At 39.8% G+C, this 13,467-nt stretch overlaps 1 protein-coding gene across 3 annotated transcripts in view; it reads left to right on the top strand.

The window, feature by feature from the left end:
• The window catches only part of Ubr1 (ubiquitin protein ligase E3 component n-recognin 1), a 122,267-nt gene that overhangs the window by 11,271 nt on the left and 97,529 nt on the right, over nt 1-13,467 (top strand). For all 3 annotated transcript variants that reach the window (XM_021192101.2, XM_029535771.1, XM_029535770.1), the window contains exons 2-4: nt 48-304; nt 3,707-3,785; nt 8,084-8,194. In XM_021192101.2, the coding sequence (XP_021047760.1) occupies nt 48-304; nt 3,707-3,785; nt 8,084-8,194 (447 nt within the window). The remainder of the gene's footprint in view (nt 1-47; nt 305-3,706; nt 3,786-8,083; nt 8,195-13,467) is intronic.

Raw genomic sequence — 13,467 nt, 5'->3', positions numbered from 1 at the left:
AAAAAGAACTTGTGAAAAGTCTGATTGCCATATTTTCTTCTTTTCAGTGGTGGGATCAGCAAGTTGATTTCTACACTGCTTTCTTACATCATTTGGCACAATTAGTGCCAGAAATTTATTTTGCCGAGATGGACCCAGATTTGGAAAAGCAAGAAGAGAGTGTACAGATGTCAATACTCACTCCTTTGGAGTGGTACTTATTTGGAGAGGATCCGGATATTTGCTTAGAGAAATTAAAACACAGTGGAGCGTTCCAGTTGTGTGGGAAGGTTTTCAAAAGTGGAGAAACAACATATTCCTGTAGGTAAGTGTCAGAAATGTGCAGAATTGGTTATAATTTACAGCTTATCATTTGCAGCATGCACAGTGTCCTTTTCCTAGTTCATCACTGTCTATAGTATATTTACTCTTAAGTTCCTTTATTTTATACTTTAAATCTATTTTTGCTCTTTTTTTGTTTTTGGTTTTTCAAGACAGGGTTTCTCTGTATAGCCCTGGCTGTCCTGGAACTCACTTTGTAGACCAGGCTGGCCTCGAAATCCGCCTGCCTCTGCCTCCCGAGTGCTGGGATTAAAGGCGTGCGCCACCACGCCTGGCTCATTTTTTTTTTCTATTTTTGCTCTTATAGCTTGATTTTTAATATATGGCTCCTTGTTAAGCAGGTCTCTCTTTGTTCTGTTCCTCGGAAGCATCTAAAAAATAGATCCTAGTTTTGTGTACATGTAATGTAGTCAGCATACTTTTTCTAAAACTTTTGAGATCAGGTATATTTCAGAATTCTGAATACTTCCTTAACAGCAGCTTAATAGCACCTTGTAATCAAACAGGTTTGATTTCTGTAAAAGACCTATGAGTATTCACAAAGATATAGATACTCAGAAATAATATAAAGTCTGTAGTCACATGTCATTCTAGATATACAAACATGTGTAAATATATATATTTAAAGTTTTTACCTTTTAAATTCTGTTGGCTGTGCTGAACTAGAACTTACTGTATATATGTATAGATCAAAATAGAATTTGTTTTTCATCACTGACTGAAATTTGGTGTAAGCCCACAAAATAACAAAACCTTCCAGAATTTTTGGTTTTCAGAACTGTAGGTCAAGGGTTGTGTGGGAACAGCTGGAATGTAGTTGAAGGTAAAGGTCAGTTGTATGGAATTTGGAGGCAGGTGGAGGCTTTTTGGTTTTGGTAAAGGAACTGTCTTAAATGTCATTGTAAATCAGAGAGGTTTTTTACTCTGCATTCCTGCCTGAAGTTTTTGTTTGGTTGTTTTTTTATTTTTAGGTTTTTATCTATTGATTGATTCAGGATCTTACTATATAGCCTTCTTTGGCCAGGAACTCACTATGTAGACCAGGATGGCCTCAAACTCATAGAGATCCTCTTGGGACTTAAATGTGTACACCTCCGTGTACATACCTCCAGCAGAATTTCTTTGACTTCTAAATATTAGCACCAAGCCCAACTTTTTGTTTTTCTTCTTTGCTTGAATTTGAGGTTACAGTTTGACTTTTTACCCTTTTCCAGTAGTTTCATTGTCTATGCTTGACTGTCGTTGTAGGCTTCACTGACTGTGTATAGTTAAGAGGTTTGTGGGGTTTTTTCCCCCTGTATTTTACAATGTTTTTATTTTGTGTGTTTTGCCTGCATGTATGTTTCTGTACCATGTGTGTGCCTGGTACCAAATTAATCCGGAAAAGAGGTCCTCTAGAACTGGAGTTAGAGGCAGCTGTGAACTATGGCTGCTGAGAATCAAACCCAGGTCCTCTGGAAGAGCAGCTGATGCTCTTAACCACTAAGCCATCACTTCAGTCCTAGAAAACAGTTTTCAAAAACACAGTTTTTGAAACATTTTTCTGTTAACTCTCTCGGGGGGGGGGTTAGCTCTTGTATTTGTATTATATTTTGTTATGTTGTATAGTAACTTATTTTTTCTCTTATAAATTTTAAACCAAAGCTCAGTTTCAACTAAAGCATACAACATTTGTAGCCCTCATCTTCTAAAATTTCTTGGAAGCATTGTGACAGTTAGGGCTTGTTAGTATGTAGAAACCATGATTGCTGTTAAATATCCCACAAAATGTAGGATAGTTCCCTCTACTTCAGAAAAAAAAATTACCAATTAATTCAAAAGTGTCAGTAGTGCTGAAGAAAATTATTAAGGGGTCTACAACTTGTCAAATGGATAAGTAACTCTGGGGTACCCAGCTCCAAATGGCAGACCTAAAGTGCAGACTTTATACCTACGGAACAGTCCAGAAAAGGAGGCAGCAGGCCGAGGAGTTTACCTGCAATAGGTAGTGCCTGCTAACATAACAAGGAAGTCACACCCAAGGAATCTCAACAGCAGTTTCCTGAACAAGATCTGCATAATGATAGTACCAGTGACAATGACGTGCCTGGGACAGTGACAGGAAGACTGCACGAAGTCTGCCCCTATATGAAGAGCTGTTGGCAGTTAGTGACTACTGGGAGGGAGACCTGGTTTCTCCAGGAGCGAACTCCCTGGTAGGTCATCCAATCTTAGTGTCAGCCTTAAACACATACTGATATGGGCAGGGTGTGTGTGCATCAGTAATAAAGTGGAGGAATGAACTTAGGAAGCGTGGAGGACGACATGGAATCAGTTGGAGGGGAACGAGGGAGGCATATAGATTTTGTAAAATGCAATGCTCATCTGGAATTCTTAAAAATAAAATTTAATTTGGAAACTGCTTTAAACATATATATTTTTTTGAGGATCATATATTTTTACTGAGGATTTTATAGAATTTTGGGCAAACTTTAGGTCCTGTCAGCTGCTTTAAGTTTCACCTTCTTTCCCTCCTGTTCCTCTTTCTCTTCCTCCAGTCCTAAAATTGTGTGTGTGTGTGTGTGTGTGTGTGTGTGAGAGAGAGAGAGAGAGAGAGAGAGAGAGAGAGAGAGNGAGAGAGAGAGAGAGAGAGAGAGAGAGAGAGAGAGAGAGAGAGAGAGAGAGAGATAGAGTCTTAGTATATAGCCCAGGCTAGCCTTAACCTCACTAGTAGCTCAGTCTTTCCACTCTCAACAATTCTGCCTTAACCTCAAGAGTGCAGAAAGTGCAGATGCATGCCAGCACACCCAACTCTAAACTTTATTTTTAATTTTTTTAATTTTGTCTTTTCAAATATTTAAAAATTTTAATTCTGTACCTTGTAGTAATTAGGTTGTTATGTTTCTCTGAAAATGTGAAATGGAATCATGTGTTGTAAAAGCAAGTAAGGGAGAGCAAAGAGGGACTGGGCACCTCTCGGTGACTCCATGCTCATACTTACATGACAGTTACTGTTCGAGGGATTTGGGATCTATCAATATATAACCAGTGAGTTTTGTCTTATCGAAACCTCAGTTACAGTGCACAGAAGTGTGTATGTAAATTAGAGGGCAACAAATGGCAGATAATGAACAAAAACAATTTTCCTCTAGTTTCCCACAGAATTAACAGTTTAAAAGCCAGGTAAAGCTCAAAGTTATAAACTTTGAACATCCTATGGACTCAGGTGTGTTAGAAAGGAGGCTAAATTATGGAGGCAGCATTGTCTTTTTTTTCCAAGTGTTCTTAGAACTCAGCTTTTGGGGCATCCAGTGTTATTTTGCCTACCACACAGGAAGCTCACTCATTTTATAGTTAAGTGTCAGTGCAAGTTGGTTTTTGGAATCTAATTTTTTATTTTCTTTAGGGATTGTGCAATTGATCCAACGTGTGTGCTCTGTATGGACTGCTTCCAAAGTAGTGTTCATAAAAACCATCGTTACAAGGTATGAAAACTATATGCATAAAACCACGTAGTGGGAGTCTGACAACCACCTAGTCCAAGTTTTTGAGCTGTTTTATTTCCTGCTAAATAGCTCTGATTTGTATCTTTAATTATACTTGGATAATGTATGAAGTGATTATACCAATTTGAGATTCTTAAACTGTATATGTGAGTTCCATTTTCCTACATTCTTGGACGATTTGATCCTCTGTAAGTTGTTATAAAATTATCAGTTCTCAGGAATCTTCTGAGCACGGTAGATAATGCATCAGTCTCCAAACTTAGTTCTTGTGCTCTCTTAATTAATAATGGGGTTGAGGCTTTGCCTTTTCTGTTGAATTATTAGATAGTTTTGTTATTAGAGCTAAAATGTATTTCTCACATACTAGTACTGGTTCTGTATTCCGGGCTCAGACAGACATGATGAGTCATGTTTTTCTTTGTGTATATAATATACCTCAAGTACTGTGTAAAATGTAAATAACATTTTGAAGTTACATAGACCATATCTTTTGTAAACTTGAACATTCTAGGCTAGCACAGGCTACATATATAGCAAAAAAGGCTTTTGAATAACAGAGAAACGAATGATGTCTATAAGCCTAAAGTACTCTCCTCAAAAGAGAGTACACAGAAAATGGGACATTTTTGTAGTTGGTCACATAGGGAGCCTTAATCGTATTGAAATTCCCTCTGTCTAGATTCCAGGTTAGGATTGTTCATTTCCTTGTTAAACTTTGTAAATGACTTCTACCTTGTGCAGATTCTCAGACAAGGAATACTTTATAAGAGAAAGAAGCACGGCTATTCTGTTAACCTAGGAAGGAATAAGGAGGAATATGTAATGTGTCAGAGAAGGGGATAGAGGAGAAAGGGGCAAGGGCAGACTTCATCTCTAGGCCAACCAAAAATTTTATTTATATTTTATATTATCCAGTTTTCCTAGATACTTTTTGGTATATTGTGTAGGTGAATACCTGATTTTATCTGTGCTGGGGTTGGACTTGGAGCCGTACATACGGTTGGCAAACACTCTCATGGAGCTAGATTCCCAGTCCTTGTGTGTTATCTCGCAGTGCTGGAGGTTGAAACTAGTGTGCTTTGTACACACTTGTCAGGCAAGAGCTCTATCATCGCGCTATAACTTAGTCCAATACATAGGTAATGAGAACTGAACTTAGACCTCATACATGCTAGGCAAGTGCTGTACCACTGAGCTATATTCCCAGCACTAATACTTTTTAAATGCTATAATATTTGTGTGTATGTTTTGTGTGTTTCTGAGACAGGTTGTCATTCTATAAAACGAGCTGAAGTTTTGTTTCTTTATTGTTCTCAAATACTGGCTTGGACTCTTCTGCCACTGAAGGTTTTCCTTGGTCCTCTGTTTGTATATTTTTCATGTTAAATACAATGTTGCTTTAGACCAGTGCTTCTCAACCTGTGGGTCTCGACCCCTTTGTGGGGTCACCTAAGACTGTAGAAAACGCAGATGTTTACATTACGATTCATAACAGTAGCAAATACAGTTACGAAGTAGTAAGGAAAATAACTGTATTGTTGTGGGTCACCATAACATGAGGAACTGTACTAAAGGGCCACAGTACTAGGAGGCTGAGTAGCATTGGTTTAGAGAAACCAATATGTGATGTTAAGAACAGAACTCAGTGTCTGTACTGTATACTCAGGCTGATCTTGAACTCATGGCAGTCCTCCTGCCTCAGCTTCTCAGGTACTAGAATTACAGGTGTGAAGCACCTTGCTCAGTTTCATACTTTTTTTAGTTTCTTAAAAATTTTTACATTTATTTTACTTATTTACATTTGTGTTTTATTCATGTGCATATAAAAAAAAGTATGTCTGAGACTTGATCTGTAGAGATAGATTGTTTGAGGTTGAAGGATCTGTGCTTTTAACTTGAAAGACACCCCCTGCCCAATTTCTGTTTTTGTAAAAGGCATATAAAATGTATTATCTGAACCATTTTTAAGTGTGTATGCAGCTGTGTGATAAGTTTTCAAAGCTCATTCTGTGTACCCATTTCCACAGTCCAGCTCCACACTTCATTTCACTTTGTGAAAACAAACGTATTAAGTGATGGCTCTCCTGTCCTTGCTTTTCTCCTGGAAGCCATCTGAAGCTTCCCGTCTCTGTGAATGTGACTTCTGTAAGTGCCTCTCCTGGTGCTGAAATCAGGCAGTGTTTGTCTTTTGTGACTGGCTTGACTTGTATAAAACTCTCAAGTTCAAATGCAGCATATATCATAAGTTCCTTCCTTTTTAAGTTTGAATAAGATTCTACTATAAAACATCACATTTTGATTATCTGTGTTTCTATCGATGGACTCAGGTTGTTCCACAAAATTTTGATAGATTTAGGTCAGGTCTTTTTCCTTGTGTTACTGGGCCAATTTATTCGTGGGCTAAGGTTGGAGAGAGGGCTCAGTGGTTAAGAGCACAGGTTGCTCTTGCAGAGGACCCAGGTTTGATTCCCAGCACCCACATGACAGCTCATAGCCATCTCTAACCCAGTTCTAGGAGATCTGATGTCCTCTTCTGATCTTTATGGGTATGCAAAGACAAATGCAGGCAAAATACACCCACGTGTAAAATAATAAATCTAAAAAGAAATTAAAACAAAAAGGTATGAGAGCTGGGCATTGTGGTAGACTCCTGTAATTCTTAATTCTAGCACCAGGGAGGGAGGCAGGACTGGAACTCAAGGCCTCACTGGGCTATGTAGGAAATCCTGTCTCAAAAGGACAAGAGATGTGGGGATATTGCCTTTCCAGAGCATCTTTTTGTAGTTTAGTTGCACAGGGCTTGTTGTTGTTGTTTTCCTTTTTTTGTTTGTTTGTTTTTGTTGTTGTTGTAATTGACAATCTAACTGTGGCTTTTGTGTGAACTGCAAGCTAAGAAAGGTTTCTGTAACTTTTAGGGGCTGAAAGTATGGCTCACAGGTGGTCTCATGCTTCCTTACTGTATGTGTGCAGGGGACGTTCTGAGAAAAGTCCAAATCACATCGTTCTCATTGTCTTCTCCCTGAGAATATACTTTTGGTTTTTTTTCCCTAGGAACACTGAAAGGAAGAAGATGGTAGATGCTGTAGAACATTAATGTAAATGAAGATACTGTATTAAGTAGTTCTTACTATGTATCATTATATTGGATTTTTAAAGGTTTATATAGTAAAAAATGAAAATGTATACTCAAGCATTCTAGGTTATAAATGATATTTTTATTTTCCAATCTGTTCTCTATTAGTTCACATTTAATTTAAAAACTATTATTTTTAAAATGTGGGGTTACATTTAAAAAACTTATACATTAGAAGGCCCATTTTTAAAAAATTATCTTTAATCTTTTTTACAGTCCAGTTGTTATCCCCCTCTCAGGCTACTCTCCAACAATTCCTCATCCCATTTCTCCTCCCCTGTCTCCAAGAGGATGTCCCCTCAGCCCCCAAGTCTCCCCACTCCTTGGAGTCTCAAGTCCTTCAAGGGTCAGGTGTGTCACCAGGCTGTATATGTGTCAGGGGCAGTGTATACTGTGTGGTTGGTAGCTCAGGGTCTGAGAGGTCTCAGGGGTTCATGTTAGTTGAGACTGCTGGTCTTCCTATGGGGTCGCCCTCCTCAGCTTCTTCCAGCCTTTCCCTAATTCAGCCACAGCTTTTGTCTGTTGGTTGGGTGTAAGTATCTGCGTCTGACTGTTTCAGCCGCTTGTTGGTCCTTTTGCAGTGCAGTCATGCTAGGCTCCTGTCTATAAGCACATCATAGCATCAGCAATAGTGTCAGGCCTTGGACCTCCCCCTTGAGATGGATCTCAATTTGGTCTGGCCACTGGACCTCCTTTCTCTTCTCCATTTTTGTCCCTTCAGTTCTTTTAGACAGGAACAATTCTGGGTCAGAGTTTTTGACTGTGAGATGTCAACCCCACCCCTCCACTTGTCTTGGATTCTACAAGTTCCCTCTCCCCTTTGGTTGGGCATTCATCTAAGGTCCCTCCCTTTGAGTCCTGAGCGTTTCTTACCTCCCAGGTCTCTGCTACATTCTAAAAAAATCCCCCACCTTCTACCTCCAGAGGTTGCCCGTTACTATTCTTTCTGCTGGCCCTCAGGGCTACGAGGCCCATTTTTGTTACAGTGACATATTCAAGTGGTTGGTATTTCATAGATAACTAAAATGATTTTGTTCTATCCTGATTCTGTTACATTAAATACAGCCAAGAAGTGTGAGTGAATACTTTTTATTGCTTTATAATAAAGTGTGACCCCATGAAAAACTCACTTGTCATTTATTAGATGCATACTTCTACTGGAGGAGGCTTCTGTGACTGTGGAGACACAGAAGCATGGAAAACTGGCCCTTTTTGTGTGGATCACGAGCCTGGAAGAGCAGGTACTACAAAAGAGGTAAGAAGCTTAATTGGGGGGCTGGTGAGATGGCTCAGTGGGTAAGAGCACCCGGCTGCTCTTCCGAAGGTCCGGAGTTCAAATCCCAGCAACCACATGGTGGCTCATAACCATCCGTTACAAGATCTGTCTCCCTCTTCTGGAGTGTCTGAAGACAGCTACAGTGTACTTACATATAATAAATAAATAAATCTTTTTTTTTTTTTTTTTTTTTTTTAAAAGAAGCTTAATTGGTGGTTTAAATTTTCTGAAATTTAAGGAAAATAAGTGTTATAAATTTATATGGGTTGTCTTAGTTAGGGGTTTTACTGCTGTGAACAGACACCATGATCAAGGCAAGTCTTATAAGGACAATATTTAATTAGGGCTGGCTTACAGGTTCAGAGGTTCAGTCTATTATCATCAAGGCGGGAACATGGTAGCATCCAGGCAGGCATGGGGCTATAGAAGCTGAGAGTTCTACATCTTTATATGAAGGCTGCTAGCAGAATACTGACTTCCAGGCAGTTAGGATGAGGGTCTTAAAGCCCACACCCACAGTAACACCCTACTCCAAAAAGGCCACACCTACTCCAGCAGGGCCACACCTTCTAACAGTGCCAGTCGGTGGTCCAAGCATATACAAACCACAACATGGGTTAAGATTGATTCCATTTGGCCGGGCCTGGTGGCGCAGGCCTTTAATCCCAGCACTCGGGAGGCAGAGGCAGGCGGATTTCTGAGTTCGAGGCTAGCCTGGTCTACCAAGTGAGTTCCAGGACAGCCAGAGCTATACAGAGAAACCCTGTCAAAAACAAAAAAAAAAAAAAAAGATTGATTCCATTTAGAATACAATAGTTTTGTTCTAAGTTAATTATAAGAATGTTTTGTTTTTCTACTCTAAATTAAATTTTTCTGTAGGAAATGAATTCACATATACCCAAAATGAATTCAAAATACTTTTTGTTAAATAGTCAACTAGAAAAAAATGCTGGGCAGTGCTAGTGCCTTTAATCGCAGCACTCACGGGGCAGAGGCAGGCAGATCTCTGAGTTCGAGGCCAGCCTGGTCCATAGAGTGAGGTCCAGGACAGCCAGGGCTACACAGAGAAATCTTGTCTTAAAGGGAGAGACAGAGAGAGCGAGAGTGAGAGTGTGCATGAGTGGGGGTGGAGGGTGGGGGAGATAATGCATGGCCCCAAAAGAACAAAAAGAAGTTGTTAATAGATAAAAACAGAATGTAATGAATTTGAAAACAGAGGAACTTGAGGAAGTTCAGACATAGATATTTAGATATCAGGTAGGAAGAAACTATAGGACCACAGATACGATGAGCTGTGGGAACCCCAAAACTGCTGAAGGATTCTCAGCTAATATGCATCAAAATGAATTGTTGGTTTTGTTTTTTTGAGATAGGGTCTCACTACATAGCCCTGGCTGTCCTGGAACTTGCTATATATACGGCCTTGAATTCACAGAGATCCTCCTGTCTCTGCCTCTCAAGTATAGGGAACACTGCATCCAGCTATAAAAATGAATTGTTTTATCAGACAATGCAAAGTATCATTCAAAAGCCAACATTCAAAAGCCAAGGGGATACTTGGTAAGTAAACATTGAACTACTTGACAAAATAGTCACAGTGTAGTATTTCCTTCCAGGCACAGTGTCCAGATGGTTTCATAGATAAACCTTTGAAAGTTTCAAGGAATATATACTTTTTGTGCCCTTTGACTGATTCTAGATCTCCTTGTAAGCACTGAACACATCTTAGGGCCAGATGATGCTCTTTGATGACTTTGTTTGAAGACCTCTCTAGGTATTAGAGTTGGTTACTGAAGTCTCCCACTGTTGTTGTGAATGGTCCTATATAGTCTGGTAAGCCTTTAAACATTTGTTTTATGAAATAAGTGGCTCTACGATTTGGTGCATAGATACTTACAATAGTTATATCCTCTTAATTGTTCCCTTTCTTAATATATGGGGATTCTCATTCAGATACAGGAATCGCTACACCAGCTTGTTTATAGTTTCCCTTTGATTGGTAGGCTTATTTCTACCCTTTGACTCCCAGTTTTTGGATGTCTTTGCTAGTTATGTGAATTTCTTGGTGATAACAGTTCCTCTAAGAACTTTCTGTGCTTGAATACTCTTATTTCTCTGTCAACTTTAATAGATAACTTTTCAGGGAAGGATAGCAATTTTGGTTGACAGTTTCAGGGCCATATTTTTCCTGGCTTTGAGGGTTGTTAATGAAAGATTAATGTTGTTCTGATCTTCCTGCTGCTGAATGTGAGTTAGTGTGTTCCTTTACAGATATTAGTATTTTGTGCTTTTTGTTTGCTTTGTTTTGTTAATTTAAATATGCCATGGAGAAGTTCTTCTCTAGGAAATCTTGATTATAATTTAAAAAATAGTTTGTCTAATCCTCTTTACATGATTTGCCATACATAACTCCTTAAGCTAGGCCATGGATACTAGGTTAGATTTCTTGATTGTATCCTGGACTTCTTGGAAGTTTTGGTTCTCTTCATTAATTTTTTTTTTTCTTTCTGTAAGCCTGTATGTGTTATTGTCCCACCCCGTGCCTCCCCTGGAAGTAACCCTTAACCCTTGGTCCTAGTCTGCTGTGATTTTTTTCTTTCATTTCCACAATTGCTTTGGCTCTTTTTAAGCACCTGTTTCCTTGCCGAATTCTCTCTTAATTTTCCCTCAAAATTACTGATACTTTCATCTGGTTCATAACTTTCTTGTGTTGATCCTAACTGACTTCTTAACCTGTTTATAGAATTCCTGTGTGTGGTTGTTGATCCTGTTTTGAAAAGTAGACTTTGAAGCCAGGCATGGTGGCGCATGCCTTTAAACCCAGCACTTGGGAGGCAGAGGCAGGCGGATTTCTGAGTTCGAGGCCAGCCTGGTCTACAGAGTGAGTTCCAGGACAGCCAGGGCTACACAGAGAAACCCTGGGAGTGTTGGGTGCTGTCTTTGGCGTTCATTTGCTGGGTTTGCATGTCCATTGGAAGAGAAATGGCCTCTAGTTCTTCCTTCCCCTTCCTCAATATTTTGCTCATTTGTTTCATTTTATGAGTCCCTGTTGCTGTCTTTCTGAAGTTATCTTTTTACAAGGGGTCACAGAGTAGGTGCAGGAAATACTTCTGTGCCTTACCTTTGTCCTAGTGCAGCCTGGGGACAGTAGTGCTAAGCTGCTGCCTGGAGAAACACACTTCATGGAAGTCAGGAAGTGAGGAAGGAATAGGGGAAGGGGCGAGAGGAGAAGTAAGAATAAGCAGGATGTGTGAGTTAGAGGGGTGAAAAGCAGTAGAGTGGATGTTAGGGTTAGAGAAAATAGTCTGTTGCTGACTCTGGGTGTACTGAAAGCCATTTCCTTGTTTATTGTTTTCTTCATGCTTGCTTGTTTGATACAACCTCCAACTGTGTAGCCCAGGCTGGCCTCACACATGCTAAGGGCGGCCCCGACCTGCACTGATCACCCTGCCTTAGCCTACAGGGCTGCCGGAGTGCACGGATGGTGATGGAGTGCACGGATGGTGATGGAGTGCACGGATGGTGACTGTTGTCTGTTTACCTCCTGAAACAAGGGCGAAGGCTTCAGTTCGCCAAGAATGTTATAATTGAGGGAACTTGCCAGACAGCAGGAAAAGTATTTATTGGACTAGGAGCTACTTTTTAGTGGGTACACCCCTAAGAAAATGATGCTTACACATACAGCAACCATTAACTGACAGCTGCCAGTCAGGACTGGGTGGGGCCTCGGGCGCCCTTTTCTCTTGATAAAATGTTGAGAAGCCTGGTCTTGTGCAAGCCTTGTGCATTTAACTGCAGCTGCTGTGAGTTCCCATGGCAGTGGCCATGTCATGTCCTGGGAGCATCTTTTTACCACACAGCACCTATTCTCCTGTTCTTACATGTTTGTTCCCCCTTTCCTCAGCAGTGTTCTCTGAGCTATGGAGGGTGTGATACCAGTGTCTCACTCAGGCCTGAGCCCTCCATCGTCAATCATTTCCTGTTGCTAGTTTGAGCTTCTGCATTAGCTGCCTCCCACAGGCATAAACTCTTCTTTGAGGAGGGCAGAGAGCAGCACTAGTGTGTGCATATAAACATGAGCATTAGTAGGCAGTTTAATACTTTCTTGTGTTTTGTGAGCAGGGCCTCACTCTAGTCAGTGTTGACATTGAACTCATGGCCACCCTCCTGGCTACCCTCCCAGATGCTGAGATTACAAGCATGAACCACCACATACAGCTCAAATTGTACACTTAGGTGAATATGTTATAATGGTGCATTTTATGTCACAATAAAGTTGTTAGTAACAGATCACTTCTGAAACAGTCTTAGTTAAAATCTTTAATCTGGACATCATAAAACCTTCAAACTAACTTCTAGTTTATAACAACAAACAGTGCTATGAAGAAAAACACGGGATATAGGTTTTTGGTTTTGCTTTTATGTTTTCTCTTTTAATAAAAGAACTGGTCTGGTCCTCATCGTATAGAACAAAAGATGGCAGCTAGGGATGAGAGATTAAGTTGGATATACATCTAACTTGATGTCCATGACTTGAGAGTCATAACAGCCAAATGCAGTGTAAAGATCTTGGTATCATCAGGCATTTATAGAAGATAAGAGGAACGGAGCTGGTGAAGTGGCAATCACGTGTGTGCGCGCGCGCACGCGCGCACACACACACACAAACTAATTAGGAGGCTAGAAAGATGACTCAGCTGTTAAGAGCATTTGCTGCTCTGGCAGAGGATCCAGCACTCACATGGCACCCTCTCAGTTTTAGGATATCAGACACTCTCTTCCAGAGGATCCCACACCCTCTTCTGGCCTCTAAGGGCACACATGTGGTACAAACATTCAGGCAAAGCACTCTTGCACATATAAATAAACACATCTTTTAAAAAAGAAAATAAAAAGTGAATTACTTTTAAAAGATAGGAGGAATGATTAGAAAAATTGAGTAAGTTATGTTAGATAATATTTAGTCATTAATATTTTGGAATGGGATAATGGTGTTTTAATATCCTTTCTTATTAAAGATACATATCAAAGTATTGAGCGTGAATGTCATGATAACTGTGTTTTACCTTAAAATATTTGAATAAGATAAATAAAACATATATGGAAAAATGTTGCATTGTTAAGTTTAAATAAAAGTGTATTGATTCCCGGATAGGGTAGTCTCTGGATAGTCCATCCTTTCATCTTAGCTCTAAATTTTGTCTCTGTACCTATATCCTTTCATGGGTATTTTGTTCCTTATTCTAAGGAGG

This window comes from Mus pahari, chromosome 3, assembly GCF_900095145.1.
Source record: "Mus pahari chromosome 3, PAHARI_EIJ_v1.1, whole genome shotgun sequence".
NCBI classification, from domain to species: domain Eukaryota; kingdom Metazoa; phylum Chordata; class Mammalia; order Rodentia; family Muridae; genus Mus; species Mus pahari.
The sequence above is the reverse complement of the archived record's forward strand: the minus strand, read 5'-3'. Positions and strand labels throughout refer to the sequence as shown.